This window comes from Patiria miniata, unplaced genomic scaffold (genome assembly GCF_015706575.1).
Source record: "Patiria miniata isolate m_02_andy unplaced genomic scaffold, ASM1570657v1 HiC_scaffold_7, whole genome shotgun sequence".
NCBI classification, from domain to species: Eukaryota; Metazoa; Echinodermata; class Asteroidea; order Valvatida; family Asterinidae; genus Patiria; species Patiria miniata.
Genome location: NW_024037074.1, coordinates 34,091,784 through 34,116,208, shown reverse-complemented (window position 1 = coordinate 34,116,208; position 24,425 = coordinate 34,091,784). Strand labels below are relative to the sequence as shown.

Below are 24,425 nucleotides of genomic sequence, written 5' to 3'. Positions count from 1 at the left end.
ATGTCGGCTGATGACTGCAAATGGTGCCCGACTAAACTTAGTGCAAATATATGGGAGTCCAGAGAAGCCACATAAAGCTTATTCTCGATCATAACCCCATCTAAAAACAAGTTAAAACTGTGCAGCAGCAGGATTCCAGTAAACCAGTGAGTTTGGCGGTTTTGAGACATCATCTTTGATTGAAAAAAAAACTTTTTGATTTTGCGGACGTGCATGGCTACGGCGACGCGCGTGCATACCAGAAACCGGAGACTTTTTTTTTTGGCCTTATGGAACTGTGTTGGGTAAAATTAGCCAGAGCGGGTTAAGATTTTGTTTTTATGTTTTTTGTATACTTGGGTCCCAGTCTGGGGCAACATATCTAAAGTCAGAAATTAAAATAAACACACCAATACCAACAATTTTGAAAACCATACTGGCAATGATAATTTAATAACTAAATAATTTACAAAATGATTGAAGGTAATATGATTTTAAAAATACAGTTGAACCCTGATAAGAAGAGCACTGTTAAAGCTATAGTCCATCATTTGCAGCCATCCGAAAAGTAACTGGCGTAATTATTGGTGAAAAACAAACTTGGTTGAAAGATAGTAAGGGAACTAAACTCCCTGTGAAATTATTCTTTCTGGCAAGCTGTCATTTTGAAGTAATCAACGAAAGAAGGCATTTCCAACGGTGATTCTTAAGAAGCACCGTAGGAAAATTTAAATTAGTAGTTCGTTTTGTTATTCAGCGCAGCGCGCACAAGTATTGGAACGACGCACACGCGCGCGCGGTTGTTATAATTCGTCGAATCAGTGCGCTACGTCGCGTATAGCTGCAATTCAAAACAATTCAAAACATGATTCAGTAACTTTTGATTTGAAATTGAGATCTTAGAATGCTGTTTTTCTCGGAATGTACAGCTGAAGCTTAGCTGAAACTTCATCAGGTTAGTTGTTTAGTATCCTTCGTTAGATTTTGAACTCTTTTGTTGCTTCAAACGAACAAAATGCACTAATTACAAATGATGGACTATAGCTTTAACACAAGGTCCTGCTTATAACAAGCACAATTTTAGGTCCCAAGTCTTCTTTTTTCTTTGTTTTCCCGATACTGTTAATACAATGTACATGTACCTGTTATAACAAGGTAACTTGTCAAGGACCTTGTTATAAAGGTGTTCGACTGTATAAAAATGTGGCCTTGTAACTATAAGAAAATGATATGGTTTTTAAAAAACTAACGTGAAGCAGTGACCAGTCTGCAGGAGTGGATGGGTGGACAAATCTGGATCAAATTAATGACACAAAGTTATTCAAAAAGAAACAAAAGTAAGACAAATCTAATAACAAAATCAAAGGGAGAGAAATATTACAACCACTGAAATAATCAAAGTTTCCTGGCTCGACTTGCAATCAATAGACCTTTATCATGCTGCCACCATTTCAGTCACGTTCCCTGAATCCAATAACAGTACTGAATGATAATGTTTTTGTGCAAAAGGAACCAGACTATTTTGCCTTCCAGCCTCGCTTTGGTTACGTTGATTTGAATGGTGAAAATCAAAATGGCCGCACCATGATAATGGTCTATTGCCAACAACAGCAAAATCACCACATCCCAACCATGTGCTGCTAAATTATACATGACTCTGGTCTCTACCATGCTTGGGCAGTTCAAAAAGGGAGGGCATCCACACTACATGCACATCAGGGCGCCCTTTGTGCACGATTGACTCACAAATCATGAATTAATCAAATCTCTTTTAGGTCAGCTGCAGAAAAGAAATTTTGAATCAGCAGTCTCAAGGGCAAGGCTGCCGAGTTTGTGTTTCCACAACTTGACCCCTCAACCGTACAAGACTTTGATAAACTTGTATTGGCATGAGAGCCGTTCTGCCGAGCAATCCACAAAAAAAAGTTGGCTTGCTCTGCTTGACAGCAAGAAGTTCACACCTAAAGACAGTCTGACTGGATATGTGGCAGACATATGCTGCCTAGTTATGCACAGCCAGCGGGGGTACTACCCAACAGCCGATGCTGACACAAGAGAGCCGAAGAGCTAAGATATTTTCTGAAATGATTGCCGACCAGCAAACCATTGCTGTGATCGGAATGACAAACCCCAAAACAATGGAAGAAGCCATAGCAGTGGTAGGACTTTTTGTAAGCCTTTGTGAGAACTTGAGCCCAGAGAAAAACTCCTTCTGAGTCCATGCTGTTCAAGCAACAGACAAGCAACAAGAAACTGCATCAATGTGTAACGCTGTGATGAAGAAGGAGGCGTAGGTAACACACAAGCCAATGAAACAGTTTTTTGACAATCTTGACAGTAATGTAGGTTGACTGGCATATAGTCAAACTTATCAAAGGAAATGGCCCTGCCAAAAAGCCAACAACTGATAGTGCCAAACCCGTTGACAACAATGATGGGAACGGCAAGTCAGACGCCACTTGCCTCTCCAGTTGCCATCAAACAGGCAATGCGGACGAAAATAAGCAGCTTGAAATTCAGATCAGCATCAGCCAAACAGCCAAATGTTTAATTTTCCTGTAGACAAGCCAGGTAGCTCGATTCCTTGGCCTGACAATCCCTGACGTCTGTAAGTTGCTCTGTTTCTTTAATTAGCTAGAGCATAAGAACAGCTTTGAATCTTGGCTTTCAAGCTTCTATGAACACAAAACGTTAGATAGGTCAGCATACCAGTGTAATAACATCCTGAAATCTGTTTGTTAATTTCTAAAAATAAAAAACACAGCAAAAACAAATATCATATTATCTTAAGTCCATTTTCTACTTTATGTGAGGGAGAGCCTCTTGACAGACAGCAATAGTCATCTTTATACTGGTGAAGACAAGACATGTCATGCGGCTTTTCATTGGACACAATGAAGGAAATTAGCACAGAATGCAACATTGTGTTTCCCTTTGACAAATGTTTATATGGCAGATACACATTCAACCGCAAGGCTGTTTCACAGGTGGCATGGAACATTGTAAAAACGTGTGTAAGTATGTTGACAATATTGACAGTGCCACAAACTCTGATATATTGATATTAATTCATGTCATGCATTTAATTTTACGACTTATTGTTAAATTAATTGTAGGTGAACACGCCCCTTACCAACTATTATAAATAATGACAAATGAAATTTGAACATGTGACTTTTGTCCATTAAACTCCAAGAAGAGAATGTAATAAATATGGTTTCATCTTTTACTTTTAGAATGGAAAAGAAAACCACCAGACTCTACCCCGGTCCTGCCAAGAGAGGTTTTAGCAGTTTCAAATGAAGGAAAACCAGCAGGGGAGGAAATTCACAGCTGTGTGAATGATGCCATCAAGGCTTGGCTCATGTACTCAAACAAGAGGCTGGACCAACTATTGAATTCGATTGTACATTACCGAGGCAAAGAAATCGGGTGAACATCGGTCACATGTGATCTGTGCCACATAGCTGAATCGGTCATCTTAGCTGAATCGGTCATCTACTCCATCCTCCCCGGCTTGAGAGGATGGAGTAGCAAAAGTTACAGTGCATCTGGTGGTATTTTTTGGTGTTTTAAGAAAAGCCCCTTCTTCATGTTAAAATGTCATTTTCATCCTCAAAGAGTCTACACCTACCAAAACAAACCCCATCAAGGGAACTAGAAAACGACACATCATGCCAGAGTCACCAAACGGTTGGTCTTCACGAAATTTCTTTGTTTTGTCAAAAATCACTTAATAATATTATTTAGTGAATTTTATGAGTGTAATATCCTTACAAATGTAAGGGCATGTAAGGATCGGCTCAGACATCTTCAGGATGTATACAAAAGAAACAAGAGGAGTTCTTCAAGGACATAAATATCTTTTAGGGGCCGTTCACAATTATCAACATTTTCACGAGCGTACAAACCGTACGCTGGGGGGGGGGGGGGGGGGGGGGGGGTTAATGGCCGCCGTACATTTTTTTTTTTTTTTTAAATGTCGATATGTTTTCTCGCCCGTTAATGCCCGCCTAACGCTTTTTTTTTTTTTTTAAATGTCGATCTGTTTTCTCGCCCGTCGTCCACAGCCGCAACCGATGCCGATCGAGCACTTGCCGAGCCGGTCACGCCCCGCGCCAGGCCCCGCATTGCATCCCATGAACGTATTGTGTACAGCATGCGCGGCATTGTCCTACACACGTACATGAAAATGTACTGTATGTACATGTACATGTATAGTCCGTATCCACTGCGTATTTTTAACGGCCGGTGTCACATGAAAATCTGACTCCTATGAAAATCGGACCCCTTTTTCCCTTTTATTGGTTAATCTCTCGCACGTGACAGGTCACTCCCCCCAAACGATCCTAAAAATAGCATAGTATTGTACTCACGCGTGCGCACTACCAATGAGTCCACATTTCATGGAGTCGGATATTCACGCTTCACCGGTTGAACAACACCGGCACAAGCAATGGGGGACAATAAATATTCTAGCCGCGCTGTTGACTTGGATCAATTGTTGAAATTCCTCATTCGACAAGGATGTGTTGTCCACAAGAATCCGACCAACAAATACATGGAGTTTGTAAAATGCTTTTGTGTTTGTGAATGATCAACGCAAACGAGCAGATGTCGTGTGTGAGGGCCAGAGATTGTGGCGGAATGCAGACCGTGAAAAGCTGTTCGAATGAGTAGTTGATCAAGCGTTATCAAAAGTGACAAAAACCCTTTAAATCACATGCAAGTGTTTATATATAGACTGTGTGAAAAAAAATCAACATTTTTTTTCGTACACTTTTTTTTGGGGGGGGGGGGGGTGTCTTGAAAAAGCGTACTCTTTGTACACTTGTGAAAATGTAGGTAATTGTGAACGGCCCCTAAGAAGAAATGCGTTGTGCTTACCAAGGAGATCTAGACTCATTCAAGTAAGAATATTGAGGTATTTTCATACAAATCAAAAACTTTATTGGATGATAACATCCAATCTAAATTAGAAAAATGTTTTTTTGGCAAGCAATTAAACTCAAAATGCTCATTAAACCATCGGAAAATATTGTTTTGTGGCGCACCTGCTGAGTAAGCTCCCATCAGTAACCACAACTTATGGCAGACTTTGGGATTCATGCCGAAGGCAAAAGAGGAGCTAAGTCATTGAAGGATAAATACTTTATTCCTCTCCATCTCAAAAAGAACAAACCAGGCATTGTGGGTCTTCTTGTTGATATGTAGAGCATCAACTTGAGATACTTTGGGATTCATGTCCAAGGCAAGAGAAGAGCTGAAGTCGTTGAAGGATGAATTCTTTATTCCTCTGCATCTGAAAAGGAGGAAACCAGGCATTGTGGGTCTTCTTGTTGATAGTTTGAGCATCAACTTGGGATACTTTGGGATTCATGCCCAAGGCAAGAGAAGAGCTGAAGTCGTTGAAGGATGAATACTTTATTCCGCTCCGTCTCAAAAAGAGGAAACCAGGCATTGTGGGTCTTCTTGTTGATAGTTAGAGCATCAACTTGGGATACTTTGGGATTCATGCCGAAGGCAAGAGAAGAGGGGAAGTCCTTGAAGGATGAATTCTTTATTCCTCTGTATCTGAAAAGGAGAAAACCAGGCATTGTTGGTCTTCTTGTTGATATTTAGAGCATCAACTTGGGATACTTTGGGATTCATGCCGAAGGCAAGAGAAGAGCTGAAGTCGTTGAAGGATGAATTCTTTATTCCTCTGTATCTGAAAAGGAGAAAACCAGGCAATGTGGGTCTTCTTGTTGATATTTAGAGCATCAACTTGGGATACTGTGGGATTCATGCCGAAGGCAAGAGAAGAGGGAAAGTCGTTGAAGGATGAATTCTTTATTCCTCTGCATCTCATAAGCAGAAAACCAGGCATTGTGGGTGTTCTTGTTGATATTTAGAGCATCAACTTGGGATACTTTGGGATTCATGCTGAAGGCAAGAGAAGAGCTGAAGTCGTTGAAGGATGAATTCTTTATTCCTCTGTATCTGAAAAGGAGAAAACCAGGCAATGTGGGTCTTCTTGTTGATATTTAGAGCATCAACTTGGGATACTGTGGGATTCATGCCGAAGGCAAGAGAAGAGGGAAAGTCGTTGAAGGATGAATTCTTTATTCCTCTGCATCTGAAAAGGACAAAACCAGGCATTGTGGGTCTTCTTGTTGATATTTAGAGCATCAACTTGGGATACTTTGGGATTCATGCTGAAGGCAAGAGAAGAGCTGAAGTCGTTTAAGGATGAATACTTTATTCCGCTCCGTCTCAAAAAGAGGAAATCAGGCAAGAGAAGAGGAGAAGTCGTTGAAGGATGAATTCTTTATTCCTCTGCATCTCATAGGGAGAAAACCAGGCATTGTGGGTCTTCTTGTTGATATTTAGAGCATCAACTTGGGATACTTTGGGATTCATGCCGAAGTCGTTGAAGGACGAATTCTTTATTCCTCTGCATCTGAAAAGGAGAAAACCAGGCATTGTGGGTCTTCTTGTTGATATTAAGATCATCAACTTGGGATACTTTGGGATTCCTGCCGGAGACAAGAGAAGAGGTGAAGTCTTGAAGGACAAAAAGTCTATCCCTCTGCATCCCAAAAGGAGGAAACCAGGCATTGTGGGTCTTCTTGTTGATAATGAGAGCATCACCTGGCTGGCACATGGTTTAGTGACGGTGGAGGAAATCCCTTGCTCATTCTTACTCATGTACAAGTTTTCCAAGGATCATTTGGAGTGGTATTTTGGTGCCACTAGGGTGGCCGGGGTCATAATAACAGCAGTTTTTACTAAGGAGTGCCCTGGTTTGCCTTACAATGCACAACACTTATGCACTACTCTCTTGGATGTGTTAACTGAATTGCAGAAACGCCTTTATTTTTGTTCTGATGCCGCCTCAGTGACAGCAGACAGGATGAGTTATAACCAACTGATAGCAACATCGGCTAGGCATCAACCTTGATCCACAGAACATGGAGACAACAGTTTCTATCCTTCAGATCTGAGTATCCATGTTACCTTCCTATTCGATGCATGTCACATGATCAAACTGGTCAGAAATATGATGAGTACGTACAGGTGCTTCCAACTTCCAGGTGTTCGCATCATTGATTGGGTATATATAGAGCGACTCATGGAATTACAGAAAGAAGAAGAGTTGTCTTCAGGCAACAAGGTCAGTGCAAGACATATGAAACATCAAAATGAGAAGATAAAAGTGAATTTAGCTGAACAGGTTATTTAGCTCCTTGGTGGCCGACGCCCTAAAGTTTGCATGGCAACTTGGCAAATTACTTTCCAAGGATGCCAAGCAACAGTGCAATTTATCTGCAGGGTGGACAGGCTATCCTCAATTCTGGGAACTGCTGAGGTAAGGGTTACAAAGCTCCCATCAGCAACCGCAACTTATGGCAGACTTTGGGATTCATGGCGAAGGCAAGAGAGGAGCTGAAGTCGTTGAAGGATGAATACTTTATCCCTCTGTTTCTCAAAAGGAAGAAAACAGGCGTTGTGGGTCTTCTTGTTGATATGTAAAGCATCAACTTGGGAAAGTTTGGGGTTCATGACGAAGGCAAGAAAAGAGGTGAAGTCGTTGAAGGATGAATTCTTTATTCCTCTTCATCTCAAAAGGAGAAAACCAGGCATTGTGGGTCTTCTTGTTGATATTGAGAGCATCAACATGGGATACTTTGGGATTCATGCCGAAGTCGTTGAAGGATGAATTCTTTATTCCTCTGCATCTGAAAAGGAGAAAACCAGGCATTGTGGGTCTTCTTGTTGATATTAAGAACAACAACTTGGGATACTTTGGGATTCCTGCCGAAGTTGTTGAAGGATGAATTCTTTATTCCTCTGCATCTGAAAAGGAGAAAACCAGGCATTGTGGGTCTTCTTGTTGATATTAAGAACATCAACTTGGGATACTTTGGGATTCCTGCCGAAGACAAGAGAAGAGGTGAAGTCGTTGAAGGACAAAAAGTCTATCCCTCTGCATCCCAAAAGGAGGAAACCAGGCATTGTGGGTCTTCTTGTTGATAATGAGATCATCACCTGGCTGGCACATGGTTTAGTGACGGTGGAGGAAATCCCTTGCTCATTCTTACTCATGTACAAGTTTTCCAAGGATCATTTGGAGTGGTATTTTGGTGCCACTAGGGCGGCCGGGGTCATAATAACAGCAGTATTTACTAAAAAGTGCCCTGGTCTGCCTTACAATGCACAACACTTATGCACTACTCTCTTGGATGTGTTAATTGGCTTTTCTGCAATTTGCAGAAAAGCCTTTATTTTTGTTCTGATGCCGTCTCAGTAACAGCAGACAGGATGAGTTATAACCAACTGATGACAACTCGGCTAGGGAGAAACCTTGAACCACAGAACATGGAGCCAATAGTTCCCCATCCTTCAGATCCGAGTTTCCGTGTTACCATCCTTCATGTATTTGATGCATGTCACATGATCAAATTGGTCAGAAATATGATGAGTACGTACAGGAGCTTCCAACTTCCAGGTGTTGGCATTGTTGATTGGATATATATAGCGACTCATGGAATCACAGAAAGAAGAAGAGTTGTCTTCAGGCAACAAGGTCAGTGAAAGACACATGAAATATCAAAATGAGAAGATAAAAGTGAATTTAGCTGAAACAGGTTATTTAGCTCCTTGGTGGCCGACGCCTTAAAGTCTGCAAGGCAACTTGGCAAATTACTTTCCAAGAATGCGAAGCAACGGTCCAATTTATCTGCATGGTGGACAGGCTATCCTCAATTCTGGGAACTGCTGAGGTAAGGGTTACAAAGCTCCCATCAGCAACCGCAACTTATGGCAGACTTTGGGATTCATGCCGAAGGCAAGAGAAGAGCTGAAGTCGTTGAAGGATGAATACTTTATTCCTCTGCATCTCATAAGGAGAAAATCAGGCATTGCGGGTCTTCTTGTTGATAATTAGAGCATCAACTTGGGATACTGTGGGATTCATGCCGAAGGCAAGAGAAGAGGGGAAGTCGTTGAAGGATGAATTCTTTATTCCTCTGCATCTGAAAAGGAGAAAACGAGGCATTGTGGGTCTTCTTGTTGATATTTAGAGCATCAACTTGGGATACTTTGGGATTCATGCCGAAGACAACAGAAGAAACAACAGTTTTTACGAAGGAGTGCCCTGGTTTGCCTTACAATGCACAACACTTATGCACTACTCTCTTGGATGTGTTAATTGGCTTTTCTGCAATTTGCAGAGAAGCCTCTGTTTTTGTTCTGATGCCATCTCAGTAACAGCAGACAGGACGAGTTATAACCAACTGATGTCAACTCGGCTAGGCAGAAACCTTGAACCACAGAACATGGAGTCAATAGTTCCCCATCCTTCAGATCCGAGTATCCGTGTTACCTTCCTATTCGATGCATGTCACATGATCAAACTGGTCAGAAATATGATGAGTACGTACAGGTGCTTCCAACTTCCAGGGGTTCGCATCATTGATTGGGTATATATAGAGCGACTCATGGAATTACAGAAAGAAGAAGAGTTGTCTTCAGGCAACAAGGTCAGTGAAAGACACATGAAATATCAAAATGAGAAGATAAAAGTGAATTTAGCTGAAACAGGTTATTTAGCTCCTTGGTGGCCGACGCCCTAAAGTCTGCAAGGCAACTTGGCAATTACTTTCCAAGGATGCGAAGCAACAGTCCAATTTATCTGCAGGGTGGACAGGCTATCCTCAATTCTGGGAACTGCTGAGGTAAGGATTACAAAGCTCCCATCAGCAACCGCAACTTATGGCAGACTTTGGGATTCATGCCGAAGGCAAGAGAAGAGCTGAAATCGTTGAAGGATGAATACTTTATCCCTCTGTTTCTCAAAAGGAGAAAACCAGGCATTGTGGGTCTTGTTGTTGATATTTAAAGCATCAACTTGGGGTACTTTGGGATTCATGCTGAAGACAAGAGAAGAAACAACAGTTTTTACCGAGGAGTGCCCTGGTTTGCCTTACAATGCACAACACTTATGCACTACTCTCTTGGATGTGTTAATTGGCTTTTCTGCAATTTGCAGAAGAGCCTTTGTTTTTGTTCTGATGCCATCTCAGTGACAGCAGACAGGATGAGTTATAACCAACTGATGACAACTCGGCTAGGCATCAACCTTGATCCACAGAACATGGAGACAACAGTTCCTATCCTTCAGATCCGAGTATCCGTGTTACCTTCCTATTCGATGCATGTTACATGATCAAAGTGGTCAGAAATATGATGAGTACGTACAGGTGCTTCCAACTTCCAGGGGTTGACATCGTTGATTGGGTATATATAGAGCGACTCATGGAAAGATAGAAAGAAGAAGAGTTGTCTTCAGGCAACAAGGTCAGTGAAAGACACATGAAATATCAAAATGAGAAGATAAAAGTGAATTTAGCTGTACAGGTTATTTAGCTCCTTGGTGGCCAACGCCCTAGAGTTTGCAAGGCAACTTGGCAAATTACTTTCCAAGGATGCGAAGCACAGTGCAATTTATCTGCACGGTGGACAGGCTATCCTCAATTCTGGGAACTGCTGAGGTAAGGGTAACAAAGCTCCAATCAGCAACCGCAACTGGATTCATACCGAAGGCAAGAGAAGAGCTGAAGTCGTTGAAGGATGAATTCTTTATTCCTCTGCATCTGAAAAGGAGAAAACCAGGCATTGTGGGTCTTCTTGTTGATAGTTAGAGCATCAACTTGGGATACTTTGGGATTCATGCCGAAGGCAAGAGAAGAGCTGAAGTCATTGAAGGATGAATACTTTATTCCGCTCCGTCTCAAAAAGAGGAAACCAGGCATTGTGGGTCTTCTTGTTGACATTTAGAGCATCAACTTGGGATACTTTGGGATTCATGCCGAAGGTAAGAGAAGAGGGGAAGTCCTTGAAGGATGTATTCTTTATTCCTCTGTATCTGAAAAGGAGAAAACCAGGCATTGTGGGTGTTCTTGTTGATATTTAGAGCATCAACTTGGGATACTTTGGGATTCATGCCGAAGGCAAGAGAAGAGCTGAAGTCGTTGAAGGATGAATACTTTATTCCTCTCCGTCTGAAAAAGAGGAAACCAGGCAAGAGAAGAGGAGAAGTCGTTGAAGGATGAATCTTTTATTCCTCTGCATCTCATAAGGAGAAAACCAGGCATTGTGGGTCTTCTTGTTGATATTTAGAGCATCAACTTGGGATACTTTGGGATTCATGCCGAAGTCGTTGAAGGACGAATTCTTTATTCCTCTGCATCTGAAAAGGAGAAAACCAGGCATTGTGGGTCTTCTTGTTGATATTAAGATCATCAACTTGGGATAGTTTGGGATTCCTGCCGGAGACAAGAGAAGAGGTGAAGTCGTTGAAGGACAAAAAGTCTATCCCTCTGCATCCCAAAAGGAGGAAACCAGGCATTGTGGGTCTTCTTGTTGATAATGAGAGCATCACCTGGCTGGCACGTGGTTTAGTGACGGTGGAGGAAATCCCTTGCTCATTCTTACTCATGTACAAGTTTTCCAAGGATCCTTTGGAGTGGTATTTTGGTGCCACAAGGGCGGCTGAGGTCATAATAACAGCAGTTTTTACTAAAAAGTGCCCTGGTTTGCCTTACAATGCACAACACTTATGCACTACTCTCTTGGATGTGTTATCTGAATTGCAGAAACGCCTTTGTTTTTGTTCTGATGCCGCCTCAGTGACAGCAGACAGGATGAGTTATAACCAACTGATAGCAACATCGGCTAGGCATCAACCTTGATCCACAGAACATGGAGACAACAGTTCCTATCCTTCAGATCCGAGTATCCGTGTTACCTTCCTATTCGATGCATGTCACATGATCAAACTGGTCAGAAATATGATGAGTACGTACAGGTGCTTCCAACTTCCAGGGGTTGGCATCGTTGATTGGGTATATATAGAGCGACTCATGGAATTACAGAAAGAAGAAGAGTTGTCTTCAGGCAACAAGGTCAGTGAAAGACACATGAAATATCAAAATGAGAAGATAAAAGTGAATTTAGCTGAAACAGGTTATATAGCTCCTTGGTGGCCGACGCCCTAAAGTCTGCAAGGCAACTTGGCAAATTACTTTCCAAGAATGCGAAGCAACAGTCCAATTTATCTGCATGGTGGACAGGCTATCCTCAATTCTGGGAACTGCTGAGGTAAGGATTACAAAGCTCCCATCAGCAACTGCAACTTATGGCAGACTTTGGGATTCATGCTGAAGGCAAGAGAAGAGGGGAAGTCATTGAAGGATGAATACTTTATTTCACTCCGTCTCAAAAGGAGAAAACCAGGCATTGTGGGTCTTCTTGTTGATATTTAGAGCATCAACTTGGGATACTTTGGGATTCATGCCGAAGGCAAGAGAAGAGGGGAAGTCGTTGAAGGATGAATACTTTATTCCTCTGCATCTGAAAAGGAAAAAAAACAGGCATTGTGGGTCTTCTTGTTGATATTCAGAGCATCAACTTGGGATACTTTGGGATTCATGCCGAAGGCAAGAGAAGAGCTGAAGTCGTTGAAGGATGAATACTTTATTTCACTCCGTCTCAAAAAGAGGAAACCAGGCATTGTGGGTCTTCTTGTTGATATTTAGAGCATCAACTTGGGATACTTTGGGATTCATGCCGAAGGCAAGAGAAGAGGGGAAGTCATTGAAGGATGAATACTTTATTCCACTCCGTCTCAAAAAGAGGAAACCAGGCATTGTGGGTCTTCTTGTCGACATTTAGAGCATCAACTTGGGAAACTTTGGGATTCATGCCGAAGGCAAGAGAAGAGCTGAAGTCGTTGAAGGATGAATACTTTATTCCTCTGCATCTGAAAAGGAAAAAAAACAGGCATTGTGGGTCTTCTTGTTGATATTCAGAGCATCAACTTGGGATACTTTGGGATTCATGCCGAAGGCAAGAGAAGAGCTGAAGTCGTTGAAGGATGAATACTTTATTTCACTCCGTCTCAAAAAGAGGAAACCAGGCATTGTGGGTCTTCTTGTTGATATGTAGAGCATCAACTTGGGATACTTTGGGATTCATGCCGAAGGCAAGAGAAGAGGGGAAGTCGTTGAAGGATGAATTCTTTATTCCACTCCGTCTCAAAAGGAGGAAACCAGGCATTGTTGGTCTTCTTGTTGACATTTAGAGCATCAACTTGGGATACTTTGGGATTCATGCCGAAGGCAAGAGAAGAGGGGAAGTCGTTGAAGGATGAATTCTTTATTCCTCTGCATCTCAAAAAGAGGAAACCAGGCATTGTGGGTCTTCTTGTTGATATTTAGAGCATCAACTTGGGAAACTTTGGGATTCATGCCGAAGGCAAGAGAAGAGGGGAAGTCGTTGAAGGATGAATACTTTATTCCACTCCGTCTCAAAAAGAGGAAACCAGGCATTGTGGGTCTTCTTGTTGATATTTAGAGCATCAACTTGGGATACTTTGGGATTCATGCCGAAGGCAAGAGAAGAGCTGAAGTCGTTGAAGGATGAATACTTTATTCCTCTCCGTCTCAAAAAGAGGAAACCAGGCATTGTGGGTCTTCTTGTTGACATTTAGAGCATCAACTTGGGATACTTTGGGATTCATGCTGAAGGCAAGAGAAGAGGGGAAGTCGTTGAAGGATGAATTCTTTATTCCTCTGCATCTCAAAAAGAGGAAACCGGGCATTGTGAGTCTTCTTGTTGATATGTAGAGCATCAACTTAAAAAAACAGGCAGAAATGTACACAAAAGTTTTTTTTTTTACAGAATAAAACGTGACTTATTATATTGTATCATGCACAACGTGATATTAACTGAAATGTTTTTACGATCCTCACACTGGAATTAGACACTGCTTTTATTACATGTTGCTCTTTTCTAATAATCAAATCAATAATTTGCTCATTCAAAAAAGTACATTGCATACAGTACTAAACAAAAGAGAAGAAAAGAAGGACAACAGTGTCAAGCTAACATCATCAGAAGAAGGGTTTCCGACCTACACTGTGGCCATTCATCAACTTCTTCAAGCATTTGACGAGGAGCATGATGATGTGGATGTGCCACAACTCATGACCAACAAAAGAAGAGCTGAAGTCGTTGAAGGATGAATAGTCTATCCCTCTGTATCTCAAAAGGAGGAAAACAGGCGTTGTGGGTCTTCTTGTTGATATTTAGAGCAACCGATTACCAAGTTAAGCTGAATGTCAAATTGTGTTCGAGGTTTTTCAAATTATGGAGAAGAGTTTGACAAATGAACTTTCAAAACACATACAACATATTTCGTTTGCACGTTTTTATATGCACCTGACTATTACTAAGTAGTTGCCGAGTTGTATGTTGAGCGCCATTTTGGCAAAACGTTGTGTGGCTATCACATGTTTCGCAATTCGCAGTACTTTGTTCAATATCGGTAGATATTTCGAAGATAAGGACAACATTGACTTTACTGAAGGACTTCATTATAGATTATTTGTTTCCATTTGAGAATACTGGTCAACACAAGTAAAACAGCCAAAAATTCACTATCCAAAAGAGTGAATCCCTCATAAAACCACTCAACCACTTGTGGGTCTTCAGCTTGTTCCATTGATACACAATACACAAAGATCAATGGCCAAACGGCAGAGCAAATGAATGCAAGTCTTCAACACATTAAGGTGCAGATTTCAAAACATGAACCAGCAGAACATTTTGTAGCACTGTCGATTTTTCCTGTAGGGGAGAAACTCCAAATGAAATTGTGTGAAACCATTGAGTAGGCTTCCACATGTAACAGAGAGGGTTTGTTTGTCTTTTGTGGGTCTTCAGCCTGTCCCCTTGAATATCAAGGTGCAGATTTCTTACATGAACCAAGAGAACTTTTTGTGGCTGTTGTAGACTTTTCCTGTATGGGAGAAACTCTAAATAAAATTGTGTGCAACCGTTGAGTAGGCTACTACGTGTAACAGAGAGGTTTTGTTTGTCTTTTGTGGGTCTTCAGCCTGTGCCATTGGATACAGACTAGACGCATGTGTGGCAGGGCCACATAGTTAACTTGCATTAGCTTTTGGTTTTCAACATAGGAGTCCCTCCCCCTGACTTGCATACACTTAGTTTGTGTTGTAGCCCTCTTAAGTTAATTAAGTAGAAGTTTATGACACAGTAAAATAATAGCAGTGCTGTAGGAGGATAGTAGTGTACGACCCCTGGATAGAGTAAACATCCTGTCCAGAACAGAGACCCCCTTATCTGTGAGACCATGTGGTCCATGCCTCATTTTGCAGACTGGTAGAAGGCAGGGCAGCATCATTTAGTTTTGCTCTGCAGATTCCCTTGAAAATCTATGGCTTTTCTACCCTGAAAGTTTGGTCTGCTGCTGGATTCGGTAAGCTCAAGTTTTTGTTGTTTTGTTAACTAAGAAGTGAAAGTACATTTAATAGATAAATATTTAGTGATCCAATTGGTACTTTTGTTCTTGTGGCCTGAGATTGAAAGGTCCTCGTTCTTTTCTTGTTATACGGAGTGTGAAGTTCAAGTACACTTGGAGTTTAAGATTGATTCACAAGAGAGTTACTTTTGCGCGATGTATTTTTGTGCATTATACTACATGTATGTCGTATCCGATGGTTAGTCCCATGGTGTACAACTTTACTTTTTTATTGTATGAGAACTTGAGAAGAAAACAAGTGATCTTTTAAGTTTTGCACAGGTGTATTTCATCTTTTACATAGCTGGATTTTTTATTTTAACCAATAGTGTTAGAATTTAGATAGTTGGAAGTAAATCCTTCACTTGTCATTTATTCTGTATAATGAGTCCCTACTTGTGCACATGTATGATGCATTTCTTTACTTTACTGAAGGGACATTGCCCAGCCACAGTGTCTTATTTTTATCAGGTTGACCACCAGAGATAATAGGGCCTTAGACTTTGCCTAGTCCACTGAGCAGTTGGTTGATGAAATGCTTTGTATGTTTTGTGGTAATAATTAAGGCATAGTGGTTCCCCAGTGTACGTATGCAAGAAGTGCTAAGTGACTTGTAAACTCTCTAGCTGACAGCCTGGGTGGCTGGATGTGGCCACAGAGCCTAGTAGATGACCTTGGAGATAAGCACATGGACAAGGCAAGACTCATTAGTATGCACAAGAAAGTTAGTGTTGTTACCTGGAGCACACATAACTATGCTTGTGGCAACTCAGCACTGTTGATTGTTTATGCAGTGGTCAGAAGTTCTTAATCACATTGATAAGGATGAGTGTGTGGTATTGCCAGAATAGAGCACCTGTTTTAGGTTGGCCTAGTTATTATTAGGATTTATAATGTACTCATTTAGTTCTATACTTACTTTGCGTTTTTTCTTTTTATTATTTCTACAGGTTGTTTAAGCTGTTGTTTTCGATTTATGACCTTCTTTTGATGCTGTATTGGTTTTAATTTTAGTTGGTTTTAAATCTTAGGTTTTTATTGTTGGTTTTAATTTTAAATCTTCGTTCTAGGTTTTAGTTGTTGGTTTCTTTATTTTTTTATCTGGTTTATGGTTTTTGGTTGGTTTATGACTTGAAGTGATTGAGTTGTTTTTTTGTCTATTGGTTCGTGTCATTTTAGATTTTTTTAGTCTATTTTTGCTTCATTTACTTAGTTTCAGTTGTGATCATTATACTGAGTTTTTGGTTTATAGCAGTTTTTTTATCTTTAGGGAAAGTCAAAGGTCATTTACATTCGTTTGGTTAGGAGAACATCAAGGTTGGTCAAGTGTCAGGTACAAAATCGGTTGTTCTTCGAGTCTCATAATTTTATTTTTGTTTAGTTTATTTTTAATTGTCGTTCAGGAGAAATAAATGCGTTCCAGTGATAGCTCTTGAATCTCTGTCTCTTTGCCAACTTAAATTTCCTCGCGATTTTCTAGAGATCCTAGGTCCAATTCCTTTGTTCCATTTTTCTGGGTTACATTTTTTTCTTTTAGGTGGAGAATCCGGGTACTAGTGCACTTTTTTTTATATAACTTAGCCAGGAATTTTTAAGGTAGGACATAGAGACAGGTCATAGTTAGGGAAAACCAATACAGTGTCGAGAGTTGGGAGTATATTGATTGCGATGACGAACAGCACCGAACAGCTCACCTGATATCGGATACCCCTCCGCAACTGACGCCCTAGACAACATACGCAGTTACTCCTGGGCTTGGTCAAAGGAGCACACCGTCAGTTCCCACATTTGGTTCCTCCATCAGAAGGAGTGTCCCCTCTACGTCTTGCTGGTCTAGATCCACTCCACACCGCGGCAGAGCAGAGAGGACAGGGAGCTCCAAGGATGTTGACCACGCATCAGGTCAAGAGCGTGCCAACATTTAGCGGGAAGGAGCGACACGGCCCCCGACTGGAGGACTGGATCCGGGATATGCGGTTCCTCCTTGGATGCAAGGGAACAGCCCCAGGGATCCTCCAGTTTCATGAGGCTGTCAGACACACAGGAGGAAAAGCGAGAGATGTGCTGCTGAACCTTGAGAGTAGGACACCAGAGGGTCTAGACGCGCAGAAAGCCTTCGTCGAGCTGCTGGAAGAATACAGGGAAGACAAAAGTGCCCTGTCTCCCGTGGCCAAATTCTACGCCAGGGTGCAGCGGGGAAACGAAACCCCAATGGAGTTCGCCATTGCGTTGGAATCCACCTTGAGGGAGGTTGAAAAGACGAGGCGGCGCCGGGGACAGAAGTCCGAGGAAGAGAGCCGAGACAAGATGTTGGCGACACAGTTCATGGTGGGTTTGAGGAACCTACACTACAAGCAGAGGTTGGCGCCGATGCAACCGAGGTTTATGGCCTTCCGGGACGTGCGCCGGGAACTTCACATTATTGATGAAGAGGAGAGACAGGCAGCAGACCTAAGACGACAGCAGACGTCCTTCTCAATGAGCGAGGTGGCTCAAAGCTTGCCCCAAGTTAAGGCCCTGGGTAAAGACGTAAAGGGGCCGGCCCAACCCGTGAAGGAGGTCGTCCCGGTCCCACTCGGGCCAAACGACCCCAACACTCCGATAATCCAGCAACTCATGACGCAACAACTGGAGGAGATGAAGGGGATGCATCGTGGTCAGATGGAGGCCTTGGACAGAGTTCTCCAGGAGCAACGCCAACATGGTCAACGCCTTGCACGACTAGAGGGTGTGCTGTTTTCCAACATCAGCCCACCCGTCAGCCCCAATCGGGCAAACCCCCATATACTGGATGTTTCAACTGTGGAGATCGCCGACATCTAGCAAGGAATTGCCCCCAGCTTAACCACAGTGAGCAACCACAGCAGCAGCAGGCCCTGCCACACATACACACAATACACAAGGATCAACGGCCAAGCGGAAGAGAAAATGAATGCAAGTTGCCAGCGCATCAAAGTGCAGATTTCATACATGAACCAAGAGAAATTTCGAAGGCACTGTCGATTTTGCCCGTAGGGGAGAAACTCTAAAAGACAGTTCCATTGGATACCGACTTGACGCATACCCACAGTACAAAATGATCAACAGCCAAGCGGAAGAGCAAATGAATGCAAGTCTCAAGTGTATCAAAGTGCAGATTTCATACCTGTACATGAATCAGGAGCTCTTTCTATGGCACTGTTGATTTTTCCTCCGAGGGAGAAACTCTAAAAGACTGTGTGGAACTGTCGAGTAGGCTACCACATGTATTGAATGAACCAGAACCTTGACAGTTTTTCATTGCATGCTTGTTCTTCTGTTTAATTTCCCATGGTTCGATTGTATGCACAAACAAAGCAGCACTTGTGTATTTGACTAAGCAACAGATTGGTAAGTTACACCAACCACACAATTATTTTGTAATTAGCCTTGGAATATAGGGTTCTCTTAATTCAATTTAAAAACATTTTCCCAGATAGCCTCGGCTTGCCAGGTTCTGAGTTTAAACCACATAGCTAAAAGTGCTGCAATTTTCCTATAAGGAGCCGAAAAGAATGATCATTGCCCTCATGGAGAAGGTGGGGGAGGGACTTCCTGGTAGTTTCATCAAGGGCTCCAGGAAGGTCAACCAAATGGATCCAATGCAGACCACAGCAACCCTCCCCTTACAGGAGTTTAATGCAATGAAAGGTAATCGTACCATCAGAGCGTCTCTTCATTGTGGCGGGGAACATTGTCACAGCCAAACGATCGCTACTTAAACCAAAGAACGTTGGCTTTCTGATGTGTCTCCCTGATAATCTTCCTTGAATTCCGGCCCGGCTGCGTTTGTAACAGTAACATTAATCAAGGCAAAGAGTAAGTAAATTTGAACAGTTGTTAATTGAGACTGAGACCGTGTACATGGATGATGGAGATATGCGTAGACCTGATCAGGACACCCGTCAGTATCCCCTGTAGCTTCGACAGCGTCATCTATTCCGTCGCTGGAGGCGATGTCTGACGAACCACCAGAGGAACCATCGACTAGGAAGCCAACACTGAAGAGGAAGCTTGCCACGATCAAGGAACATGTCTTCCGAGAAGTGTGGGTCGAAGGCAAGTCAGTCAAGCAAGAGAAGCGGCGCACACTCCAAGCGAAGATAAATGCCGTTTGGGAGAGATGGTCAGCAACTAGTTAATAACAGAAGCTGAGTTCTTAGTGTGCCAAGTTCTTAGTGTGCCAATGGAAGACATCATACAAACAATGGCAGAACCTCCCATTATACAAGTTCAATTTGCCTGTACAAATTTGATGACAACTCCTCATGACACATGTGATCCTGAGACTGCCACAAAGACACATGTATTATTATTATGTATTATTATGTATGTATTATTTAACTTTTCTTTATTATTTAACTATTATTTTTTTGTCTTTAATTAATACCATTTAATCATCTCTAGGTTTAGAAAATATTGTATCCTCATTATCTAGCTTAGACCATGTATGTACAATTTAGTTGTACAATTTAGTGTAAGATCCCTTGACCACAGTCCCCGATCCCTGTACGACCTTGTTTTGCCCAACTCTGCCAGGCCTGGGTGGCGGTCCCCATAGCAACCTCCCCCAACTCCAGACCAAAACATTCCCTAAGGCGCCATAATTCACCCTGTGGGGACACTGTCTGTGCATTGACCATAGTTTTAGCCCATTTTCCCATCATTCTGTTGCTAGTGTCCAAACCTACAACACCTGTTTTTATACACCGTTAGTTTTACACACAGTTAGTTTACACACAGTTAGACACCCCATTTTAGCAACACCCCCAGCGTAGTAAGTTTTTAAGTAGTATAGTTTTTCTTCATTTATCTTATACTTTAATTATTACTAGTTTAATATCTCATTGTTTATTTCCTTTTTTGTGTACCCAATTTACTTTATTCTACCATTTGTATTAGTTTATAATTTCCCCTAATATTTTGTTGTTTTTCAGCAAAACCTTCCTTCCTACCGCACTTCCTACCGTACTTTCTTCCGTACTTCATTACTTCCATCCTACATCTGTACATCAAAACCTCATTTTCTGCAATTGTTTCTACTTGATTGAACTGTAAATAAAGACTTAAAGGAAGCGTATATTGTACCATGGGACAATTTTCTTCACAACCTTATGACAACGCAAGTCTATAGCTGTAGTCGGCTATAACACATGATGAGATTATCACTCACTTTGCACAAGTTTACAAAATAACCACAGAGCTCGTCTGTCAAGCTATCAACATCCTGTCATTAAACAACACACTGCACCAGCTTCAGGTCAAGACTACATGATTGGAAAGACGCTCCATCCGGCTTGATAAATGGAGAAGATGTATTTGAAGGGGCACAAGTTAAGAAGGATAGTAGGTTTAATAATGTTTGTTGTTGGAGCCATGTGATGATGTTGAAGTGGAGAGATTGTGTATTCAATCACTAGAGTTGGTATGTCGTGCCATTCTGTTGATCGTTGAAGGCAATGCCAAGGATCATCTGCCAGGGGGGAAGTGGTACCGTCATAGAAAGCATGTTCCAGCAACTAATCTGATCGAAGAGCAAGATTTTGCACTACTTGATATGCTTGTCAGACAAAAGCCATCTGCTCGCATCATTACTCTGGAGGCCATAGTCAGGTGGACAAACAACAGACTGTTGAATGCTTGGACGGGTTGGCAACAAAAACTAAGTACATGGATCCAGCACGAAGTCATGCTCCAATTAGAAAAATTCCAGGAGAGGCTGAATGAATAAAAACAGCAAAGATGGGAAATCTGCAAGAGAAACAAAGAGCACACGAGTCGAAAGAAAGGAAAGCCATCTCAGGAAGAGGGAAGCAAACAGATGATATGTAGGAACAAGGTGGGCTTTGGTGCACATGGAACAAACTCAATAAAGAGTTCTGAAAAATAGAGGAGACTGCACAAAGAGCTATTACAATGTATTACATCAGAAAATAATAAAATCATAGTACCACACAGGGAATTCTTCTAGTTGAGTTCAACAGTTGCAGGCCAAAGAAAGCAATTCTCAAAAAAGGAAATGAAAGACCACCTGATCATTGTTGACAAACACAATTCAGTTGAGGCCGGCATACGGCTTCAAAGAATTTATTGCCCCCTAGACAGTTTTTGGTAAGCAGTATCCGGAACAGACCTACTTTCTCACGCCCTTGATGTGTGGTCACTGGATAACTGAAACAAGGCCATGCCTCCTTTACAGACAGAACACCAAGGGATGTTTGTCACATTTCGTCAGAGCAGTCTTTGCTGGATGGTTGCGTATTTCGTTCTCGAATCTCATCAATTAATTTTCAAAGATTTACTTTCCCAGTTTTAATTTTCCAAGTTCCTATCTCGTTCAGTTTTGTTTGTTTTGTTTCTTAAAATCCAAAAGTATTTTTAGCTTTGTTCTTCGATTTTAATCAGTACATTTTAATTTCGTCTTCAATTGTGTGGGATAAGAACGATGCCGAAATCAAAGAAGAATGCTGCTGCTGCATCGGAGAAGGTTTCCGGGGCGAGGAGGCCACGGGGAAGACCTCGTTCTTCTTCTGCTTCAAGGCCCAGCCGACGCCGTTCGGGGGCTGCAGTCTCTGAGGCTCCGCCGATGCCGGCTCCTACGTATGCCGTTCCTGCCGCACCTTTAAGATGGACTGCCACCGGTCCAGGGAGGCCTGCCAAGTCCAGCTGCACCGCCTGTAGCTCCAAAGTTTGGTGAGTCTGGTGTTCAGAATACTAATAGTGTTCAGTTGCCTGTAACAGTTTCCCCAGCCCCCAATCCTCAGGTTATTTCCGTCAGTTGTCCCACTTCCTCAATGGCTGTCACTTCACGTCCTATGGCAGTTACTACTAGTACTGCTAGTGTAAGTGCCGCAGCTGCGCTTGACTACACAGAGCTTACTAGCGTTTGTGATGAGCTGGGGATGGGGGTTTCTAAACCAATCCAGGATAAGATTTGGAACGGGGAGTTCATCAACTTTGGTTCCCTTTTACGGCCGGCCCGTAGCAGTAATAATACTCAAAATGACTGCGTGTTCATGGTCGGTACGCACGAGTTACCTGCTTGGAAAATTCGCCCTCACGCTGCTCAAAATGTTCGCATAATGTCCATCGAGCAGTGGACCCCTGCATTCCTGGTTTTTGCGTCCATTTATTTGATTCCTCATGCTGATCGTGCTCGTCAGTTACTGAAGTACGCGGATACGATCCGCTCGGCCACTTTTCGTCGCGTGGGTTTTGGCTGGCGCGATTATGACATCCAATTCCGGTTAAGACAAGCCTGCCCATTCTTGGGCCAACATTGATGCTGAATTGTGGCTAACGTTAGTGAGTGCCCCGACCCAGACCAATTTTCGTCCCTTCTCCACAAAGCCCATGCAACAGCGCGGCTTTGGATATTCCAGCGCCGAAGCACGGTCGCTCCTCCCAGCATAACCAGCGAGCCCCATCTCTCGGTTTCCGACTTGCGTGTCCATTTGCACACAAGCGCTCCGCATGTATGTCTCTCGTTCACTCGGCCAACAATTGCCGAAACAGTTGTTTCATCAGAAAATAATAAAATCAGTAGTGCCGCACAAGGAACTCTTTTAGTTGAGCTCAACAGTTGTAGGCTAAAGAAAGCAATCCTCAAAGGAGGAAACGAAAGACCACCTGATCACTGTTGACAAACACAATCAGCTCACATCATCTGATCCAGAAGAACTTTGCAACAGCAGAAAACCAAAATGTACTGACAGCTTCAGTCACATACACGAGCACACCGAAGAAGTGCCACACCTATTCTTTCCAGTTACAACTGCAAGATTCCTGCTCCTTCTCCTCACCCATTCAAAACATTTTTTCTAGCAAAAATTTCATTTTTAGAAGTCATGAAATAGTGCAAAAATAATCACTCTTTCCTGACGTTTTATTTCCACAAGAAGCCTCCTGAGTTTTGTCGGAGTACTGACCTGTAATGAATGTCAAGATATTGTGGCGTCCATGCCGGTCGGCTGCCAGAGGGCACCAGCGCGGTTCCACGGTGGAGCCGCGCAGTGGAGTCCCTGGTGGACAGCTGGGGAGGCCCGTTCTTCCGGGCGGCGCATGCACAGTAGTATTGTTGTTGCCTCGTTGCTGAAGAGAATAGTTGTGTTTTGCGGTGTACTTTTTTGTGAGGAATAAACAGCCTAGAGCCAGCAGAAACGAGTATACCTGTGTTGGAGTCGTTTCTGAGTGCGTGTGAGGAACCCAAGAATTGTTCTACGCTACATTGGTGGCAGCGATGGGATGGGCCCTTCGTGGTGACACAGAAGATCGATGATGTCACGTTCCGCGTGCAAAAATCCCCGAAGTGGACTGGTGGAGGCACGTAGCGCAGAACCTGCCAAAATGGGGACCGCCACCAACCCCTGACCAGGAGGTGACGCTACCACCGAGTCCGTCGACTGACACTACCCGGGAGGACCCACCGGCCGGGGTGGGTGGTCAGTTAGCCGAGGAGGGACCACTACCAGTTCAGACGGGGAAGGGGACACTGCCACCGGAGGCGACGGCGGCTGCCGCCCCAGAAGGACCGGGCAGCGAGGACGCCGGATCCGATGCAGAATTGGCCGAGCCCGAAGGGGGACAGCCCTCTTCACCACCATTGTGCTGGCTCCTGGGAGAGTCACCCGGGGTGGCCGGAAGATAATCCGACCAAGCCGTTATTGCCAACAAATAACCAAATGCTCTTCTCTTTCTTCCCCCTGCAGGATGGACCTGGCCCCGATTCATTGCCTGCACTGTGACCAGACGTTCGGGAGGAGGAGGAACTTAAAGAGGCACCTAAACACCGCGTGTGTGGCGCTCCACCCGGAGCGCCCATACCCCTGCCAGAGAGGGTGCGGAGTCCGTTTTTTTAGGGCCGATGTCTGCGCCAAACACCACCGTTTCTGCCAAGGGGACAGTGTGGCCGTGGTGATGGCGGAGGCCGATGCGCTGGAGGTGCACGCCAGTGACGACGACATGGGGCAGGCCCCGTCCCCGCCTCATCTCTCCCGGCAGGGGACCCCAGACCCACCTCCATTCGGACGGTGTGGTCTGGCAGGACGGTCCCCGTTGCCGC

The 24,425-nt window shown here is 43.1% G+C and overlaps 2 protein-coding genes and 1 long non-coding RNA gene across 3 annotated transcripts; all 3 read left to right on the top strand.

Moving 5' to 3' along the window:
• Nucleotides 1-15,128: 15,128 nt before the first annotated feature.
• LOC119744792 lies at nt 15,129-16,783 on the top strand. Its single transcript, XR_005273591.1, has 2 exons — nt 15,129-15,304; nt 16,297-16,783. It is a non-coding gene; the product is annotated as an uncharacterized LOC119744792 (long non-coding RNA).
• A 336-nt stretch (nt 16,784-17,119) lies between these two features.
• On the top strand, nt 17,120-19,667 carry LOC119744791. The gene has a single exon (XM_038220928.1). The coding sequence runs from the start codon at nt 17,231-17,233 to the stop codon at nt 18,167-18,169; it is 939 nt and encodes a 312-aa protein (XP_038076856.1). The 5' UTR covers nt 17,120-17,230; the 3' UTR covers nt 18,170-19,667.
• A 2,142-nt stretch (nt 19,668-21,809) lies between these two features.
• On the top strand, nt 21,810-24,011 carry LOC119745137 (serine/threonine-protein kinase LMTK3-like). Its single transcript, XM_038221361.1, has 3 exons — nt 21,810-22,057; nt 22,715-22,839; nt 23,674-24,011. Exons 1-3 carry the CDS (start codon nt 21,810-21,812, stop codon nt 24,009-24,011), a joined length of 711 nt encoding a protein of 236 aa, XP_038077289.1.
• Nucleotides 24,012-24,425: the final 414 nt, after the last annotated feature.